This window comes from Thunnus maccoyii, chromosome 7 (assembly GCF_910596095.1).
Source record: "Thunnus maccoyii chromosome 7, fThuMac1.1, whole genome shotgun sequence".
NCBI lineage: Eukaryota > Metazoa > Chordata > Actinopteri > Scombriformes > Scombridae > Thunnus > Thunnus maccoyii.
Genome location: NC_056539.1, coordinates 5436007 through 5454233, shown reverse-complemented (window position 1 = coordinate 5454233; position 18227 = coordinate 5436007). Strand labels below are relative to the sequence as shown.

Here is an 18227-nt window from a genome sequence, read left to right as displayed (position 1 = left end):
ATTAACATTTGCTTACTAGGACACTTAAATATAGTGGAGTTTTTATTAATGTTAATGTCATATCTTGTTATTACTTCTGCTGCTAACAGAACTTAAATGTCTGTAGTGAAAATGATTTGCAGTGACACGTGGAGGGATATTTCATCTTACAAAAAACACAGTTGCAGTAAATTAGCTTGACTAATAACCACACCTGTGTCCAAAAAATGTTTTAATCAGTGTACATAACCTGAAAATAAGAATGGTTGTTTTTGTTACCGTAGAATGAGCCCTTTATATCTATACAGGGAGCGGGTCCTCTTCCACGGAGGCCGCCATGTTGCACCGCCATGTTTCAACTTCACCGCTAGATGCCACTAAATCTCACAAACTGGTCCTTTAACTCTTAGCGACCCGAAGGAAATGGCAACAAACGAAGAAACGACTCCTCAGTGGAAAACAACCGTTGTAGTCAGCACATCACTCCAGGTTGGTCTTAAATTTTGAACTGTCACACATTTTGACAGTTTGGTTTCAGATAACGGTTAATTTGATAACGTGAAGAAAATAGTTTTGCTAGCTAGCGTTATATTGCTAACGTACGTTACTACCACCAAAACAAACCATAAAATTACATGACTGCAGCCAAACATTACTCATTCACGCTTATCTGGCCTTTAACGGAATTTGTAAGATAAGTTGTTTTAATTATGTTTATTTGTTTTTACCAGAACCATGGTACAAGCAGAATGCTGGGCGCGCAGCAGCACCGCATCAGGTTTTCACATAGTGTGGTGTCCGGAGCTTTTATCTTTCCTCTGTCAGGTAAGTTAAACACTTCACACTGTCCCCATAGAGCTCTCTGGGCAGTCAGTTTTCCAATGCACTTTTCTTACTGTTTTAAATACAGAATACCACATTAGTACTTTGTGGAGCTGCTAAAATTGAAAACACATAACGTTACTCCTAAACTGTATATCAATAGATCAAACTTGCAAACATTAGCTATATATTATACAATATTTATATACAGTCAATACATATACTACAAATATTAAACCTATGTGTTATAGATGTTCTGTCCAAAATAAGCCTCACAGTGAACAAGTAATGCCATTTTTTGTTTTAGTTGAACATAAGATTGATATTTACAATTATTAAATTATGCCATTTATAACTTACTTGCCTAGGTACTGCATTTCTGTTGGTTGACCCTCAAGATCTCCCAGAGCCTTTTGAGGAGTCAGGACTCATTGAGCGGATAAAGAAGTTTGTGGAAGTTCACAGGAACAGCTTTCTACTTCTATATGCCCCCTTCAATGGGAAAAAGGAATTGGAAACTTTGTCACTGATTCAGCACAGGTAAATAAATTTGTGGTTTTTATGACTTCAGTCACTTTCTCAAGTTATAATCTGGGAAAGTTTTACCTCCTTGTTTTGCTCTATTGTAACAAGGATACATATGCATTGTGATTCTTATTTTTATTCTTTATTTGTATCATCATTAGCTGCCACTGAGGTAGCAGCTACTCTTCCTGGGGTCCACAAACAAAAACATAACATATATAAGAAGACATATAATACATGTAACTAAACATCACAACACATAAAACTGCATTCCATTCGTGGTTGTTCAGGTCAGTTAATTAATATTAATGTTTTTTATTAGTATCTTAAAACTTGCCCTACTGATTCTTGGTATGTGATTCATTCAGTCATACATGTATAATTACTGAGAAAGTCTTTTCCTCTTTCAGATTCTTCGGTAGCAATCTCAGGATCTTGCCTGTGCGAAACAATACTGAGATTGTCAACGGTATGTTGACAGTTGCCAAGGTAAAGATAACAGCAGCACACAAATGGTAATTCTGTATGATAAATAAAACTATACTTGTGTACTCTTGTGATACTTTTGAAGTAAGCAAAGGCTAATGTGTCTGCAGGCCACCAGTAAGCCCCATGTAGACAGTATCCGAGACCGGATGTCTCTGGCTCGGGCTCACATCATTGAAAGCAGTTCTGTGTGGGAGATGCTAAGAGACATACTGTAAACCTCAGCAGGTGTTCAACCACTGAATATACAAAATCACAGGTAAAAGATGTGTTTGAACATACAATATTAGCAGAGTTTGTTCAGTTTTGACATTATTGAATGGAACAGTTGATGTACATCCTCAAAGAGTTTTGGCAGAGAATAATTCACACATTTGTTAATGATTTTAATGTTTTTATTGTTCAAACAGGACAAATAAAACAAATATGTTTAGATCATAACTCAATGGTTTGAAGTGAAAATTCTGCCGTAAACTATTCTTCTGTGATCTCTTCAATGCGGACAATAAGACTCTCCATCAGGTCGAATGTCACCAAAGCACTCTGCAACACCTGAGACATATGACACATGTAATTAGCTGAATAGTCTTACTGAGGTCAAAATCAAAACAACTGTGACAAGTGACTGGAAAGAAAGTTTCTGTACCTGATTCTGGACATCTGGGGACATATTAGACACTTTCTCACGTTTCACCGTTATGCTCTTGAATAATTTTGTGGATCTAGCAGGAGCTCTGGCCTCTAGAGCAGGACAATAGTAACAGGAAACAGTATGAAAACAGAATGTTAACATTGTACTGCCATGTGCAAGGTTATATGAAAGTCATTTTGTTACACAGATTAGCAGCCAATTCCTACCTTTTGCTTTTAGCTTTTGATCCTCTATCAGCGCCTTCAGTTCAGCTGAATAATATGCTCTTGATATGCTGATACACACACGCAGCATTTTGAGATATTTGTCTTTGATCCTGCACAGCTCTTCCCACACATCTGCCTGAAGGTAGGAGGCGTAAATCATCAGCTTTCTGCATTAACCGAGCTAGCTGTCAGAAGAGCAGTGAAAGTGTTGAATTAGACTCGACTTACATTGCTCCTCAGTTCTTTGTCTCTGATAAGGAGGTAGCGCAGAAGATTCAGACACTCCATTGTCCTGGATAAACAGAGACAGGGCATTGCATAATGGTTTCCAGTTCTCACATTTACAGATCTTTGTTTCTCTGCAGGAAAGCCACATTTCACATGGTTGAGATAGGTTTTCAAAAAATACAAGTAGCCACAGACATCTGTAACTTAATTAGATCTGATTATGTAGTTTTACATCTAAATCTACATTAATTTAGCTCCATATTTCATGAAATGCTGCCTTCATTATAGTTGTAGATATAGTTTTCCATATATCTTACAAAGACCACAACATACTGGAGATACATGTCTATAACTTGCATCTCTTGTATAAATGTGGTTTGTGATCTGACCAAATAAAAGCAGCTATGTGTAGGATTCGAAAAACTTCTGACTTTGGTGACTGTCCAGACTTTGTGTCTCAGATAGTCAGACTGTCAGTAAAGGGACACTGACTCCCCCTGACTGCACTGCCTTCAGTCTAGCAAAGATTTTTGGCCTGCTTTGGAAAACAGCAAAATATGTTATGTGTAGTTAATAGATATGCCTAGTGTAGACTTAAAAGTAGGACATGAGCAGGCCTGTCTGTAAGTTAAACCTTTGTTTATTTAATTACCTGTCCATGTTGTGAAGCAGATCTGTCTCAGCACCCTGTGGCAAACATAACACCAGTCCCAGCAACGAGAGAAACTCCACTCCCAGGAACCATTCATTGGCATTGCCCGGCTAGAGGAGTGTTATCACAGGTTAAACACCCTCAAATTCAATAACAGATCAAACATCCTCTTAGCTGTTAAGACTGAAGAAAAATACAAAGGTAAAAATTCATGCAAATTCATGCATTTGACTTACATACGCCCGCACTCACCTTCAGGGAAAATTCTACTTGATTCCTGATGTTCTTTATGATATAACCTTCTACACCTGAATGGTTGCTGGTTTTTAACATGCACCTGCAATAGAAAATGTGATTCTGTTCGTTAACGTAAGATTATCAGTATAACATGCAGTGGCTGCAAATGCTAAGAGTATGCAGCCAAGAAAGTAGAATATAGATATATCCCCTTCCAATGGAGTTACATAAACATGTGCAACATTTTTAACACTGAAGCACATTAACTAGTTTATTGATAATAAAAAAAGTATGAGGAAAATATATGGATTAGCACATGATTTTGTGGAACAGATGTAGTTAAGTTTAAACTAGTTCAAACTATGAAAATAAAATTATTATTCAGTATGAAGTAAATAATTAGAAACATCAGTATATAGTAGATACTACATATATCTGACAATGGAATATTTTTAAAAAATTATGTGACTTGAGAGCAAATATACAAATCATAAATCATAACTAGTCCACAGAGAGCATGTAAGCTTAACTTTTGAAAGGCATATCCTGTATTTTTTTGTACTATTAATATATAAACTCATGGTTTGGTGTTTTCTTTCTTCTTTGATGATATTCTCACCTGAAGAACTTGTGCTTTGCTTCAGCATCTAATTTATTGATGAAGAGCTGGAAAACCTGTAGTCCAGATTCTCTCTGAGGAAGCAGTGATCACACAAAGAAAATCCAGAAAATTCATGTGTTTCATATTATCACAGGTGCAGAATACATTCTTCTTATCAATGAATATTGTATACTCACCAAATGTTGCATCGGGCAGTCAGTGAGAAGTTGCCGCAGGTTCTGTGAATTTCAGCACAGCATGAATGTCGTTGATTGGTCCAAAATAATCATACTCTGCATTCGGTACAAGTGTATCATTTGATCACCATGACAGCTGACCTGCAGTATATAGATCACTGGTATTTGGTCATAATTTTTGCCGTAGCAGAGATGTGCCACGTAACATTTTATGACAAATTTGGTTTGTGACCACTGAGACTTATGATAGTTTCTTCAGTCAGTGCCCAAACCCAGAGTACACAAAGTCATTGTTGAGTGAAGAAGTTGTACTGATAAACAACCCTTGAGCCCTGCAGATAAACTGTAGTCATTTTATGATATATGGCGGTAAAATTCTGTAAGCAGCTTATAAGGCTGTAAAACTTGAGCTGATGTCGTGCTTGTCTTACCTGCGGTACATTGTAGAAGCTCTTCAGCTCCAGTAGACTCACTGGAAGGCTGTTGTCCTGCACACTCTCCAAGCTTTTTCTATACAGTGCCTGATTCATACACAATTATGCCCAAGAAAAAATGACTTTAGTTCTGTGTTTCCAGTCAAATCTCAGCTCTGTGAAATTAGAGTAATATTGATATGCACTTACCAGTCCTTTGAGTAAGTGTGATTCCTTTTTGCTGTCAAAGAAACAATATATGACAGATGATACTTAAAAAATCATTTTAAAATAAGAACCTTATTCACTTCATGTTGTTTTAGCAGCGTACCTACTGAGCAGCTGATTGATGTATTCCATGTTGCACTGAAGAACAAACACAGGGCTGGAACAGCAGGAAAAAGTACAATGTAAATATCTTGTTACCGTGCAGTTACAATGAGGATAGTCTCCCGTGTGTCAGCATCAGGCTGACCAGGTTATGTCCTCTCATTTTACCTGAATACTGCTGGGAATCTGTCAATGGCGATGAGCTGGACAAACAGCAAATACGCTAGACATGCTCGTGACTCCATAGACTGACTGATGTCCTGTGATGTTTTTTTCTTCAGTGAGCTGAAGAACAGGAGCTCTGGAAGAGGCTCTTGGATTGCAGGTAATGTGACCTGTTGGATTGTGTGGTGGTTGTTAAAAAAAATATATCACACTGAAAAGTCCTCCACTGTATGACTGCTTTCCCTTTGATGGGAAAAGAAGAAGAGAGGATCATGCACTTACCATTATCTCTGTTGCAAAGAGCCACAGTGAGGATTTTCTGTCTCGGGTCAGTTCAGCCTCAAGCAAAGGCTCTCTCAAACTCCTCAGGCAGCTGCACCGAAAAACAGATCATCACTAAGCCTCTTATGACCATTTGATTTTGATGCTTCACCTCCAAGTTTAATATTGTAAACTAGTAGTAAACTTAAACATGGTGTTAAAAGTGTTAAATATACATTGTCATCAACGGAAACAACACTTAAAACTAAAACCAATAGACCCTTTAGCGGCAGAAATATTGAACTTTCACAGCAGGAAAAGCACAGGTGTGAATGATAACATTAACAATGGCTCCATTCCATTTTCCCAGTAAACCATGTCAGTGACAACACCAGCATTCACAACACCAGAAGCTGGAATTGGATCACCTAAATGTAAAGCAGCCATAATGAATGTTATTAATTGCACCTGTGCTTTTCCTGATTTGACCAAAATAATACAGCAAGAGAAGGAACTCTAAACTACAACATTGTTAAAAATTGGTAGATAGATAGATCAACTACGTAAAAACTACAGAGACAAATCTTGATCTCTAAATAACCACACAGGCCATGTGTATTTATCATTAACACCTCATTATGCTGTTTTCAACTCAACCAAACAGAAACAGAAACCTACAACTCGAGAAGCTCCGTCTTAAGCTCCTCATCCTCTGTGCTAGTAACACTGTTTCCGTCTTTCCTCTTCACTTCCTCTATGAAGGGTTTTGTGAGCACAGCTAAGGCGGTGCAGCAGCGACATAGACCGTACTCATCTGCTTCCTCCTGCTGCTGGGTGTAAGGCACAGGCAGCCGGGACAGCTGCTTCTGCAGGGCAGACAGAGCCAAACCCACAGAAGCTGCTTTTCTCTCATCCAACCGCAGCAGCACTTTTCAAGACAGTGTTGTTGTTAGTTGACATTATTACAGCAGGGGGAGCCAAATACCATTTTTTGAACAACTGCTTTATCAACAGCAAAACAGCCATGAGTATGTCGAGAAGTAATGAGACAACTACACATCCAGTTACCTGTATGACTGATAGTGTTCACGGATATATTTGTTGGCCATATTTAATAGTAATAATAATAAAAATACAGGAAGGGTTAATTCATTTTTGTGAAGGGAATATCAGCAGTAAGATTTATAACACTTGCATAATTCATTATAAAGTTGCTACAATCCTTCGTATAATACTTTATTTGTCATACCTAGAGCTGCAACAATGAGTCGATTGACAGAAAATTAATCCACTACCATTTTGATAATCGAATAATAGCTTTAGTCATTTTTTAAAAATTTTTTTTGGTCGGACAAAACGATATTAATTATCATAAAATATAGATGTCACAGACAGTATTTCTGTTTGGAGGGGAGGATGTACAGTACTAGTAAGTAATAGTAGCACATAAAGAGCTTTGATACCTGTTAGAAGATGCGGAACAAGAGCTATGATGGTCTCAGAAATGGCATCTGGATCAATGTCTTCAATTAGTTCAAGCAAGCTATGCAGGAGTTCATCTGGTTTGCAAGTCTAGACAGCAGAACAGACATTTAATCTAATGTATAGGAAACATGTCTCATTATATAGATGAATAGTTTGCACCTACCCTGGTCAAATATGTGATGGCAGCCTGGCAGTGATCAAGACTCTTGTCTTTTTTAACTACTTCATTTACCAGAGGTGCCAAGAGAACACAACCCATCGACTTGACAATACTCTGCAAGTGCAAGAGAAAACACAATTGTTATATTCATCAGTGATCAGTAACCAACCCTACTGCTGTGCTTTTGGCAGCCCCTTCCTTCCCATTTGCATGTGTCGCTACATAAACAGGTGCAAGCAACTGCAGTTTCACACAGTTTTTGCATTTGAACTGACAACCAACAGAGCTTCAAGTGTGTTATGAGTGGTTGGGTGCCTTTAAGGCACGTTTGAGCGTCTCAAAGATGGAAAAGATGCAGAGCTTTTTAAAGCTGACAATGTCAAAGGCTACAATTAATTGACTTACCCACAAAATATATTTGTTACTTTATCTGAGAGGGAACCCTTGTTATATGAATAAGGGAGATATTGGTAGATGTCTTTTGCAAGTTCTTTCCCTACATCCATGCTGAAAGCCAAAGATTTCTCATTTGGTAATCATTTGAACCCCTTGAGATTGTTCTCACTTCAGAAAGAGGAAGGAGGAAGAGATGACACATGCTTCTAAAAGTACGCTGGACACAACTGCATGAAGCATGGAGAGATGGGACAACCAAGGGCACTTAGAGGAGTGCCGTATTGAAGAGGTTTATCAGTGGAGCGAGAAATCTGACTGAATATCTGCTCCGTTTCCTCCCCACACCTCCAGGTCAAGAGGCCAGCAAGCACAGAGTAGTGGCTGCATGTTGATGTTTAGCATAGTTGGGTCGTGGGGAAGTGGCTGCTGCTTTCGCTTCACTAGATACGTGACTGCTGTTGCTCAGGAGGCTGCAGTGTGACTGTGTATGCACTTTTAGTCCTGTATGACAGATTAACACTGTCAGTCTACTGCAACTCTACATCCGTAAAGTGTGACTACTTCTAGTCAGTGTTTTACCTCTGAGGATGGAGATCTGTCTCTGTTAGATCTGTTAGTGATGGAGGAGAAATACCTGGTTTTTCTTATCTTGAATACATTTCAGGAGTTGTTCACTGTCTCCCTGAGTGAGGCAGGCAGATCCTAAATTCTTGAACCGTTGGTAGTCATCTGGCTTTAAATCTTCTTCTGCAGTACCTCTCTAAATACAAGATGGAGGATTGTCAGATAACTCAATGGATTCTTCACTTTGGCTGATATACAGGATTAATTCAGCTTTAAAATGTGCGTTTCCTGTATGAAACTCAAAGAAAAAAAAAACAATTTGGTGTTGACATTTTTACTGGTTACCATGTCACATTAAAAATATAATTTCTCCAAATGCATCTTATTCTGAAATATAAAGCCAATATACAGTTTTGAAAAAAATATGATATGATAGTCATAACAGAAACTGTCAAAGAGAAATTTAAAGATAAGCTGCAATACCAGTTCGTCTTCTTTAGATCCAAATGTCAGCAAATTTTGTTTGTTAGTACAAACTATAAAATAGCAAATATGTTGAATTATATATCATGTTTGGCATGTTTGCTTATTTATCTTGATAGTTCCAGGAATCCACAGGAAACAGTGGAAAAGGGCCTCCCAAGTGGGTGATAAACTCAGAAAAAAAGGAAGGGAATATGGAAAAGGAGAGAATGTACAAATGCTCAAAATGTGCACAAATATAGACGTTCAATAGCATGAAGAACAAGTGCTCTACCTCTTCCAGCATCAATGCTCCCCCCTTTTTTTTGAGTATTATCTGGATAGGTTACAATAGGGTGAGGGGGGCAGTGTACAATGCAGACCGAACCACCTGCATGAACAGTAATCATTTTATAAAAACAACACTTTAGATACAACTTTGTGAAAGCGCACACTTGCAATGTTCAGCTGGCAATATCCTGCAGGCGATCATAAGTATGATTACCTCAGCTAAATTGTATTACAGTGATGTAGAATATCGATGACTTACCCATCTCTTGATTATGTCATTGACCTGATCCTCATTCATTGTCAGTGTCTGCCTAGTCCTTACAGGCAATCCTATTATCAATATTTCTTTATTTTCAGTGCTCCAAAAAGGGCTTGAGCAATAGCAGCTGTGGCAGCTAGAATAACGTGTCAAAACCAAATGTGCAGCTCTACTGATGTCTCGAAGGACAGCGATTCAGTCCCTAACATAAACCTCTTATCTCCCTTTGTGCTTCACATGTAATAGGATTAAACCAGAGCACTTCTATGTGGACACAGAAAATGTTGGAAGTGTCTGGAAGGAGCCTGTTCAATAACACTCTCAGTTCTGTGAAACAAATATAGCAGAAGTTGTCATTCTTTGGAAGGACTCCAAAGTACTCTTTCAATATGTCATACCAGGGAATCCACTGTGATTATTTTAGTAATTCTCAATCATTCACTGAAATTTTTGCCTCATTTCCTGCACTGTAGGTGGGGATATGCCACTTGAGCACAGTCTGTGACTCATATGTGTTTTCATATTGCACCAGCATCTACTTTGTTCGTTAAATTAATGGGGGTTTTTAATCATTTCACTGAGTGCACGTAGAATCCCTGCCTTTTTCCAAAGTATACTGAGGTGTTGCTTGCGTCAGGTAATCCATCACAGTGAACATCATGTCTGATTTTATTGCATGATAAAGGAGGTTGTGATGTAACGGTTGTCCACCACACTGATACCCACGGTGTGTGGTAAAGCAGCAGAGTGCTGACGGACATGAGAAGAAATTGTAAGTTTAACCAAAATGACGGCAGACGTGATATTTACTCTGATGCATTTCCATTCTCTTGCAATCTTCAAGCCCTATAAGGTTATTTTTATACTTTGCAGATATGAAAGGAAAACAGTGGTTTATTAGGTACATCTAGCTAAAAATAAATCCTACTGTCAGATTACAATGTTGAGCCTTTGTTGAACCTGTTTCAGAGAGGTGTAGATTCAGCTTTGTTATTTTATGCTGTACATTTGGTGCCTTGGTTGCCCTTCGCTTGACACAAATCAAACTACAGTAGTAGAGTTTTATTGCAGGGATTTTTTTAGACTTTAAGCTTGGTTTATGTAATAAACTGGCATCTTAGTGTCAATTGCAATGGCATGCTTTGGGAAAAGATCAACAATAGTGTGATGTATACATGTATATATTTGTAGTAAATGGACTGGTATGGGCCTTTGTAATAGATTTTATGACGGATGAAGAATTTGTTTAGAATCTATAATACGAGCAGCACAGGTCTGAGTGTTTTTGTGCTTTGACAGATTATTAGACGAATGAATCCACCCGGGACGCTTGCTGTGAGCTCCAGACTTCACTATATAATTAAATGGAAGAGTCTGTTGTACACAGAGGCACAAGGATTAAGAATGACTTTCCATGATTGCTTAATGACAACATATTGCTCCTCTGTGTAAACACAAAGGCTTCAAAGGCTTGGATCATCTTTTCCCTCCCAGCGTTCGCATGCATGTGTAATATAATAGAGGTACAATCACTGACTTCCTGCTCCAGTAAAGGAGCAGCTCTAGTCCTGATTTTAGATGAATAGGGAGAGAAGCGTGTTTGAACGGTCGGATTTAGCCAACATCTGCCGCTCAGGTTTGCTTTTGGTATTGCTGTGTGATGAAAGCGTTAGACAAAAGCCACAAAGCAAATACAGTACACAGACTGCCGCTCACTCCATGTTTGTACCTGATTTTGTCATTCTTAATTACTGGCCGATGAGGTTCTGTTTTGACAGCGCTCTCTGAGTGCAGGAAATACAAAATAACATTCAGGATCAGGATCAGTATGTGTTATTATGATATTGCTTATGTATAACTGTAGTTGCTGAAGTGAAGCATCAAATACACCCAATTAATAGCTTTTTTAAAATTTTAAGTTTTAATAGCTAAACTACAAATAACTTTAGCTTAGACACCATCTAAATGCAACCTAATAATAAATTCTTTTCATTGAAATGGAACTCCTGCTGTGTGTACATTCATGGGTACAAAACACTGAAAAAGCATTAACGTGAGAATCAGCTCTGCTTAAATGAAAATTCACAGCTCTATATTAAGAAAGGTGGGCTTAAATTTTCCTTTCCTGTCTAGATGAGTCAGTAAAAGCAGTGATCACTTTCCAACTCAGGAGGGCACTGTTTGTCTGGAGGGCTGTAATACCTAGCCTGCAATACTACAATGTACTGTAAGTGTCCTGCATTCAAAATTATGTTTAAGTAAAAGCACAGAAGTGTCATCAACAAAATGTATGTGAATTATCAAAAGTAAAAAAAAACACGTATTATGCTTATTTTTTAATAGATTTTAATGTTGCATTGGGTCAAAGTGGAGATAATTGTAACTACTTCATTTCATTTTTCGTAGTTTATCTATAACAAAGCATCATATTTTAGCTGATCATATATTTTAGATGTCCAATTTGCTATTAATTTTAACTTTAAAATAGATGTAGTGGGGTAAAATTATATATCCCCCCCTGAAATGCAGTTGATATAAAGTAGAAAATATATGGAAGTGCTCAAGTAAAGTACAAGTACCTCCAAATTGTTCTTAGGTACAGTACTTGAGTCAATGTACTTAGTTCCAGTATATAACAAAACTGAGTATACACCTGTTCCATATCACTAAAATATTAAGTAATTACAAATCATTTCAATTAAATATAATTTTGTGTGATTTTAGACAAATTCAAGAAGAATTAAGCTAATGCACTTGTGATAATGAAAAGTCCATCTTTAAGAATGAACTGCAACAAAAGTCAGCACACCGAGACTCCATTCTTTTATTTTTTTTAATATTTTGTATGCCTACCTTTATAAGTGATGACAGATTGGATCCTCCTGGGCAGAGATGATACAAGTCTAGAACAAATCATTCTTCTCAGATGATTCTGTTCAGCTGCTCTTCACTGGAGGGGTTTTCTTGCTCTACCTTCCTCTTTAAAATACTCCAGAGGTGTTCTACTGGATTCAGTTCAGGGGACATACTTGGCCAAGTCATGGTTTTCACTTTTTTATCTTCTTTAAAAACTCTTGTGATTTTTGCAGTGTGTTTGGGATCATTGTCATGTTGAAAAATTCGTCTCCTGCCAACCCTCTTGTGACTGGTAGTCACCTTTCATTCAGTATTTAGTTATACAAACTTATGTTCATAGTGCTATCTATACATGTTTGCCTCTACATCTTCTGTACTCATGCAGCCCCATATCAGCACACTCCCACCTCCATGTTTCATGGTCGGCACTATGCAGTCACTGTGGTAGTCCCAGCCAGGTCCACGCCAAACATTTTGGACCCCATCTGATCCAAACTAATCTATTTTGGTTTCATCTGACCAAAGAATGTGCTGCCAATAGTCATCAGGCTTCTTCTCATCTTCTTTGGCAAAGTTTAATCTTGCAGTTTTGTTCCATTTTGTGAGCAATGATTTTCTTTTTGGATGTTGTCTGTAGAGGTTGACTTCATGCAATGTCCTTCACACTGTCTGAGCTGACACTGAAACACCAATTTCCACAGATAATCCTTGTGCCAATTCAGAAGCACTTGCCCATCTGTTTTTCAATACAAGTTGGGTAAATAGTGAATTGTGTGTGCCGTCATTTTTCAGGGACAGCCACTACACCTTCTGTTATTGGTAGTTTGGATTCTCCTTTACCTCCTAACCACTGCTGCAACTGTGTTTAGGCTTCTTTTCAGTAGCCTCCTGATGATCTTGTACCCTCTCTCATCTTTATGAAGTCTCACAATCTGGTTTCTTACTTGTTCAGGCAATTCCTCACCATGTGGAGCCATGTTGCATGATACACAACCCAGACCGAAACTGGGGAAGTTGTTGCATTCACAGGTTCTTTTATAACCTTGTTCAAGCAATTAGTCTTAACTGGAAGTCACAGGTTTACTCTCTTTTGTTGCATTGATGTTGTATTTTGAGACCCGTATTTTCAATTTAGTCTATCTAACCTGTTTGATTTTAATTACAAATAAGATTAAATACCCTACACTTCACCCTAAAAATACTATTAATTAGTTATTGATTCAACATCAACAATTATTGTAAGATGGTACAATTTTGAATCATTTAACATTTTAGTGATATTACACAGAGGTGGACTCAGTTTTATTATATACTGTACATTGCACCACTACATATAGAGAACATTTTATACATAACAATACAGAGAAAATCACATTACTTAGTCTAAAGTGTCTGTGTCTTGCTGTATAATGACTCTCAGTTTGGCCTAAATGTCGTCCTGTATTTTTGCACTGGTTTCATTATTAAATGTGGTATAACGGTGGCTTATGAAGTGTGGCCACTAACGTATCTTGCTTCCTGTATCTTTGTTCAGGAGATAAAATATTTCCGTTTGAAATCTGACACAATCTGCAGCTGCACTTTGCACTCACAGATCATTGTAGAGTAGCTAGTAGGTAAATTTATTTTGAAGGATATATTTCCTCAACTATAGTATCCATTTCCATGGATGCATATCATGAGCAATCTTCAGGTCAGGTGATGATACTGTACGACAGTCTGTGTGCTGTCTAGGCATGTGTGGAGCGGTCGGCAGTGTTCAGAGGCATATCTCAGGTCACTGATATCACATATCCATTTATATTTAATTTGCTGGACTACAACAACACAGTTGTGTAACAAGGTGTGTAGAGGATGGCCTTCTATAAGCTCTAGTATGAGAAAAACTGCGCATGAGTTTAGCATCATGGTTTGAGTTTTATTCATTTTTTTAAATTAAAAAAAAAAATTTGAATGTACAGCGTGTGTTCTTGAGGATGAAGTTCAAGGTTTATTACATATTTCCTGATTGAAAACAAGGTACAGTTAAATGAGCTTGTTCTCTGATTTAGAGAACAAGAACGAAGAAAACAGAGAACAAGAAAGAGCAGGAATGAAACATGATTGACTGTATCTCATTTCAGTAGTGCAGCAGATAGTGCAGTATTTATGGAGTAGTCTAATATACAAACAGGGAGCAATCCTATGAGAGCCGGATAAAGCCTCTCCATTTTCCCTCTTCATCCCATATTTCCTTGGTGACCTCTTAGAGAGCAAGAGGTTCTAAGTGAACTATTTATCCAGTCGGCTTCCCCCGGAGGCCTCAGCAGACTGCTGCAAGCTCTCCTGTCTGCCCAAAACCTCCCCAGGCCCCGCTGTGCTTGTCAAGAAAAACTGCCATGTTTAGGGCCTCTCCCAGGGGTCCCACTTCAGCTACACTGCTGCTTTCTGAGCCGCGCAGATGAATTTGATTTTAAGATATTTTTATACAGTCCAGATTTGCTTTAGTGATTGCTGCTTTACCTTTTGAGCGAAAGGATCTCAATTGAATTTAAATGTCCCATAGTTTGAAATTCGTTCAATTCACCCAAATCACAGGAAAGCCATGTATTCTTGTGTAAACCTTGTCTAGCCATAAATGAAGTGCTGTTCATTAAACTATTAAAACTTCTATGTAAAGGCAATATTTACATAAAGTTTTAGGGTTTTAGGGTTAGGAAGCAATTGCTGCTCTTGTTCTGCAGAGGCCCCTCTCCACATTCCACAGTGTACCATGCTTTACTTTTTTAAGGTTTTATGTTTTGTATTGGTCCGTTCTTAATATCCCAGTGTAGATATTTTGATTCTCTTAACTGTGGATTAGGGAGCTATGCAGTGTCTACTTATTGCATATTTGTATATGCATTAAAATATGATGTGTTTTCATAGATTTGTGGAGTTTCATGTAGTAGATTTGGTAGACTGTGTGCACATTTTGTTGCAATCTTAATATGTGATTGCTTGCTAGGTGTAATGTCAATTACCTTGAATTGGTTCACTTGTTTCTTTGCTATTTAAGTGGCCTCTGTTCTGCACAGTTGTGACACTGATGAAGTCGGACGGGTTGAAACGTTTTCTTCTTGCAATCCTGTCCTGCCAAAATGACCTCAGCAGATAAAACTGAAACTACTGTATCTGCATGGCTAGATTATCACTATGTGGAAAAATATGTCTGGATGTAATTTGGGTGAACTGGCGTAAGTCAAAGCCTGTATCCAAGTGATGTGGAGATGATTTTACAGTAAGTGTTTTTTTTTCATCTTCTCTCACTGCTAGTCTTTGGAAGTAGAGTCTAGAAGTAGAATATCTTTAGGGGGAAAGAGATACCCTGGTGAACTGAGAGCTAATGGAGATGGTGGTCTCACAAGGGAAAATCTTGACCTCGGCCCCTTTTTGTAAAAGCTTTGCCCCTGTGGCAAACAATTGCAGGGAGGGGCTGTGCGGGTGTGGTCTGAGTGTGTGAGTGTGTTTGGAGAACATTTGTTTGTGCTCTGGCAAAGGCTGTTGGGGGAATGTACTCCAGTCTTTTTCACATCTTTCAACATGGCGTAATGCTGCTTTATGTACCCGTGTACTATGAGGTGAAAGCTCCCAAGGCGAGACAAAGGACCAGGCCGGACGCCTCTCCTGTGCTGCCACGTTTGTCTGGTATTGAGCACCGCTGGGGGAACTGCATCAACAAATCCATACTGCCTGGACCATGCAGACTTCACCACCACTTGCTCAACCTTTTGTAAATCGGCATTTTGATGACAATTCCTAGTGTCGAGTTGTTCCCAATCAATACACACAGAGCGGACGCCTTATAGACACAGATAACTGCTGCTTGCCTGCTGTATCTCGGGGCTGTGGAGACTGACACCCTGTCTGACTCTGATCAATAAGTGGAGCGTGGCGCGGCGCACAAGCTCTGCCCTGCCCACTCTGCTATCGCACACAGGGCTTGGTTTCCCCCGGCAGCAGGGTAAAACTGCCCAGCAACTCCCCAAGGTGAATGAATCGGAGATGTTACATGTGAACTGGCTGTCAAAACGATTTTGTCATCTCCCCTTCTCTCCGGTGTTTAAAGATGCTGACACACTGTGTTTGGGGTACCAATGTCTTGTTGGAAGTGATGGAGGCTTTTAGCCTTTTTTTTTTTTCCAAACTCCCTTTATCCGTTTAAGTGTTCACTTGAGTGTTAGAATTTCTATTTCACCTGCCAAAGATGTCTCCTGGCACTTCCTGCTCACTCACAACTTCCTTTCAGGTCATCTGATCTTGACTGTTCTTTGAATTTGGAGACTTAACAACTTTATTTGGAATCTTTTCATAGTTATGAAGTTCAACTTTTTCCTATATACTGTATTATTTGTCAGAATTCTCAACTTAAACCCACTGTCATTTCAGTTTGATTAAATTTATCCAGAAAAGTTTTGTGACACAACTAATCAGTTCTTTATATTTATCTCAGATGATGTTACATGAATATTATTAGTGGGTAGACGGTTTCAGAGTAAAGATAAAACACTGAGTAAAGAAGGACAGATCAGATTCAGCTTGGGGTCATTAATGTTTCAGAGGATGCCAGAGGGAGAATGGGAGAGTCACTGCACAGCCGGGATCCATTTCTTTTGACTGTGGCTTTGTCGTTTTGGATCAATCCCACCGTATGCAGGCCTGTTGGAAAGTGGCTCATCTCTAATGGAGTGATTGGCAACACACTGGCATATGATAAAAAGAACAAGAAATATCAAAGGTCGGCTAATGATTCCGGATCACCTTTTCCTTTAGCCATTAAAAACAACCTTTCTCCGGCAGGATTTAAAAAAAAAAAAAAAAAAGACAAAATATTAATATAGTAATTATTCCCCTCCTTTCTCGCTCCGTCTGCCTCAGCCGCGGCCCAGTGTAAACCTCTGGGGCTGCGGAAGTACTTACCATCCTACTCCTCTATGCTGTGATCTCCACAATGGCATTACTCTGCTTTGATCCTGCTGCAGTCTGACACATGACCACACAGACCCCTGAATGGGCATTAGTGCAGGCTTCAGCAAACCCAACATCTGTGCCTCCCAGCACCGCCACTGCTCAAATCATTCATTAAATCAGAACACAAAAAGTAACTTTACTTGAATGCCTCAGCATAAATATTTGATCATGGCTGAGAATAAATCTTTGTCATTTTGTACTCCTTCCTCCGGTTGCGGGCTCCTCTTATAGATCCTCCTCGCCTCGCACTCTCTTTGCTATTCAGATACAGGCACATGCTTGGCTTGGTCATTTGTGAAATGGATCTTATGAATATTTTAGAAAGATTCATAGCTGCAATCAGGCCAGGTTAAGAGTATGACTGTATCACACAGTAACATCTTGTGCTGCCATGCTCACTCAAATCATTTGCTGTTTGCATAGATAATATAAGCAGAATGAGCTTTTTGTGTTTTTCCTGTGTAACAACACAGTTTACAACTTAATTTATATTTTGGATACACAACAGTGGATTCTGTATATGATTTGTTTATTTATGCATAAGTACATTGTAATTTACATGTGCTTTACACTTTTGAGTAGTAGGATCATTGACATCAGTACAACTGTTGAGCTTTATATTTGTTTGGTATCAATGAAAATTTTCAGTACTAGTGTAGATACTATACCTGAGTTTTATTGCTGATACCAAAATGTTACTTTTTAAATACCATTAAACGTATTTAATGTAAACATTTAATATGTCTAATAAAAGAAGCCAAACTTGTCAAATGATAAATGTTTTCTGAACACGGAAGATGTATAAAATATTGTCTAAAATTAGCAAAATTATGATTTGAATCAGAACATTTCTGGACGAAGGATACATTTTTTAAAAAGTCGTAGAATTTGACTAAGAACTTTAGTATGTATCTCTGTGCTAAGGACACATTTCCATCTGAGCCACAAAATTATTTAGTATGTATTTAGTTCAGTCAACAACCCTGTGTGTGCTGCTCATAGTGTTTTTCT

The 18227-nt window shown here is 38.4% G+C and overlaps 2 protein-coding genes across 6 annotated transcripts in view; one reads left to right on the top strand and one right to left on the bottom strand.

Annotated features, from left to right (window-relative positions):
- The first annotated feature begins 317 nt into the window (after positions 1-317).
- The window catches only part of LOC121900165 (protein SPO16 homolog), a 26612-nt gene continuing 8702 nt past the window's right edge, over positions 318-18227 (top strand). For 3 of the 5 annotated variants that reach the window (XR_006096912.1, XR_006096913.1, XM_042416212.1), the window contains exons 1-5: positions 318-468; positions 711-804; positions 1170-1341; positions 1737-1815; positions 1923-2071. Coding sequence is in view for 2 of the 5 variants with exons in the window: in XM_042416212.1 (XP_042272146.1) it covers positions 403-468; positions 711-804; positions 1170-1341; positions 1737-1815; positions 1923-2030 (519 nt within the window). In the remaining 3 variants the exon portion in view is untranslated. Of the gene's footprint in view, positions 469-710; positions 805-1169; positions 1342-1736; positions 1816-1922; positions 2254-5609; positions 5654-18227 lie in introns of those variants that run through there. The other 2 variants (XR_006096914.1, XM_042416211.1) reach the window with 2 other exon arrangements.
- LOC121900163 (glomulin-like) lies at positions 2275-8398 on the bottom strand. The gene is made up of 16 exons (XM_042416206.1): positions 7403-8398; positions 7218-7326; positions 6433-6682; positions 5776-5866; positions 5497-5663; positions 5330-5383; positions 5209-5239; positions 5017-5106; positions 4586-4627; positions 4407-4480; positions 3803-3887; positions 3551-3660; positions 2899-2962; positions 2671-2806; positions 2459-2553; positions 2275-2364 (listed from the first exon to the last, which is right to left on the bottom strand). Exons 1-16 carry the CDS (start codon positions 7496-7498, stop codon positions 2287-2289), a joined length of 1572 nt encoding a protein of 523 aa, XP_042272140.1. The 5' UTR covers positions 7499-8398; the 3' UTR covers positions 2275-2286.

Bases quoted from the DNA above. Each gene is read 5' to 3' on its own strand.
- LOC121900163 (XM_042416206.1), bottom strand. From the start codon at position 7,498: ATGGGTTGTGTTCTCTTGGCACCTCTGGTAAATGAAGTAGTTAAAAAA. The intron at 5,867-6,432 runs GTAGGTTTCTGT...TTTTCGGTGCAG, and splicing joins AAGACGGAGCTTCTCGAGTT to CTGCCTGAGGAGTTTGAGAG. The intron at 4,481-4,585 runs GTGAGTATACAA...CTGCTTCCTCAG, and splicing joins ACTGCCCGATGCAACATTTG to AGAGAATCTGGACTACAGGT.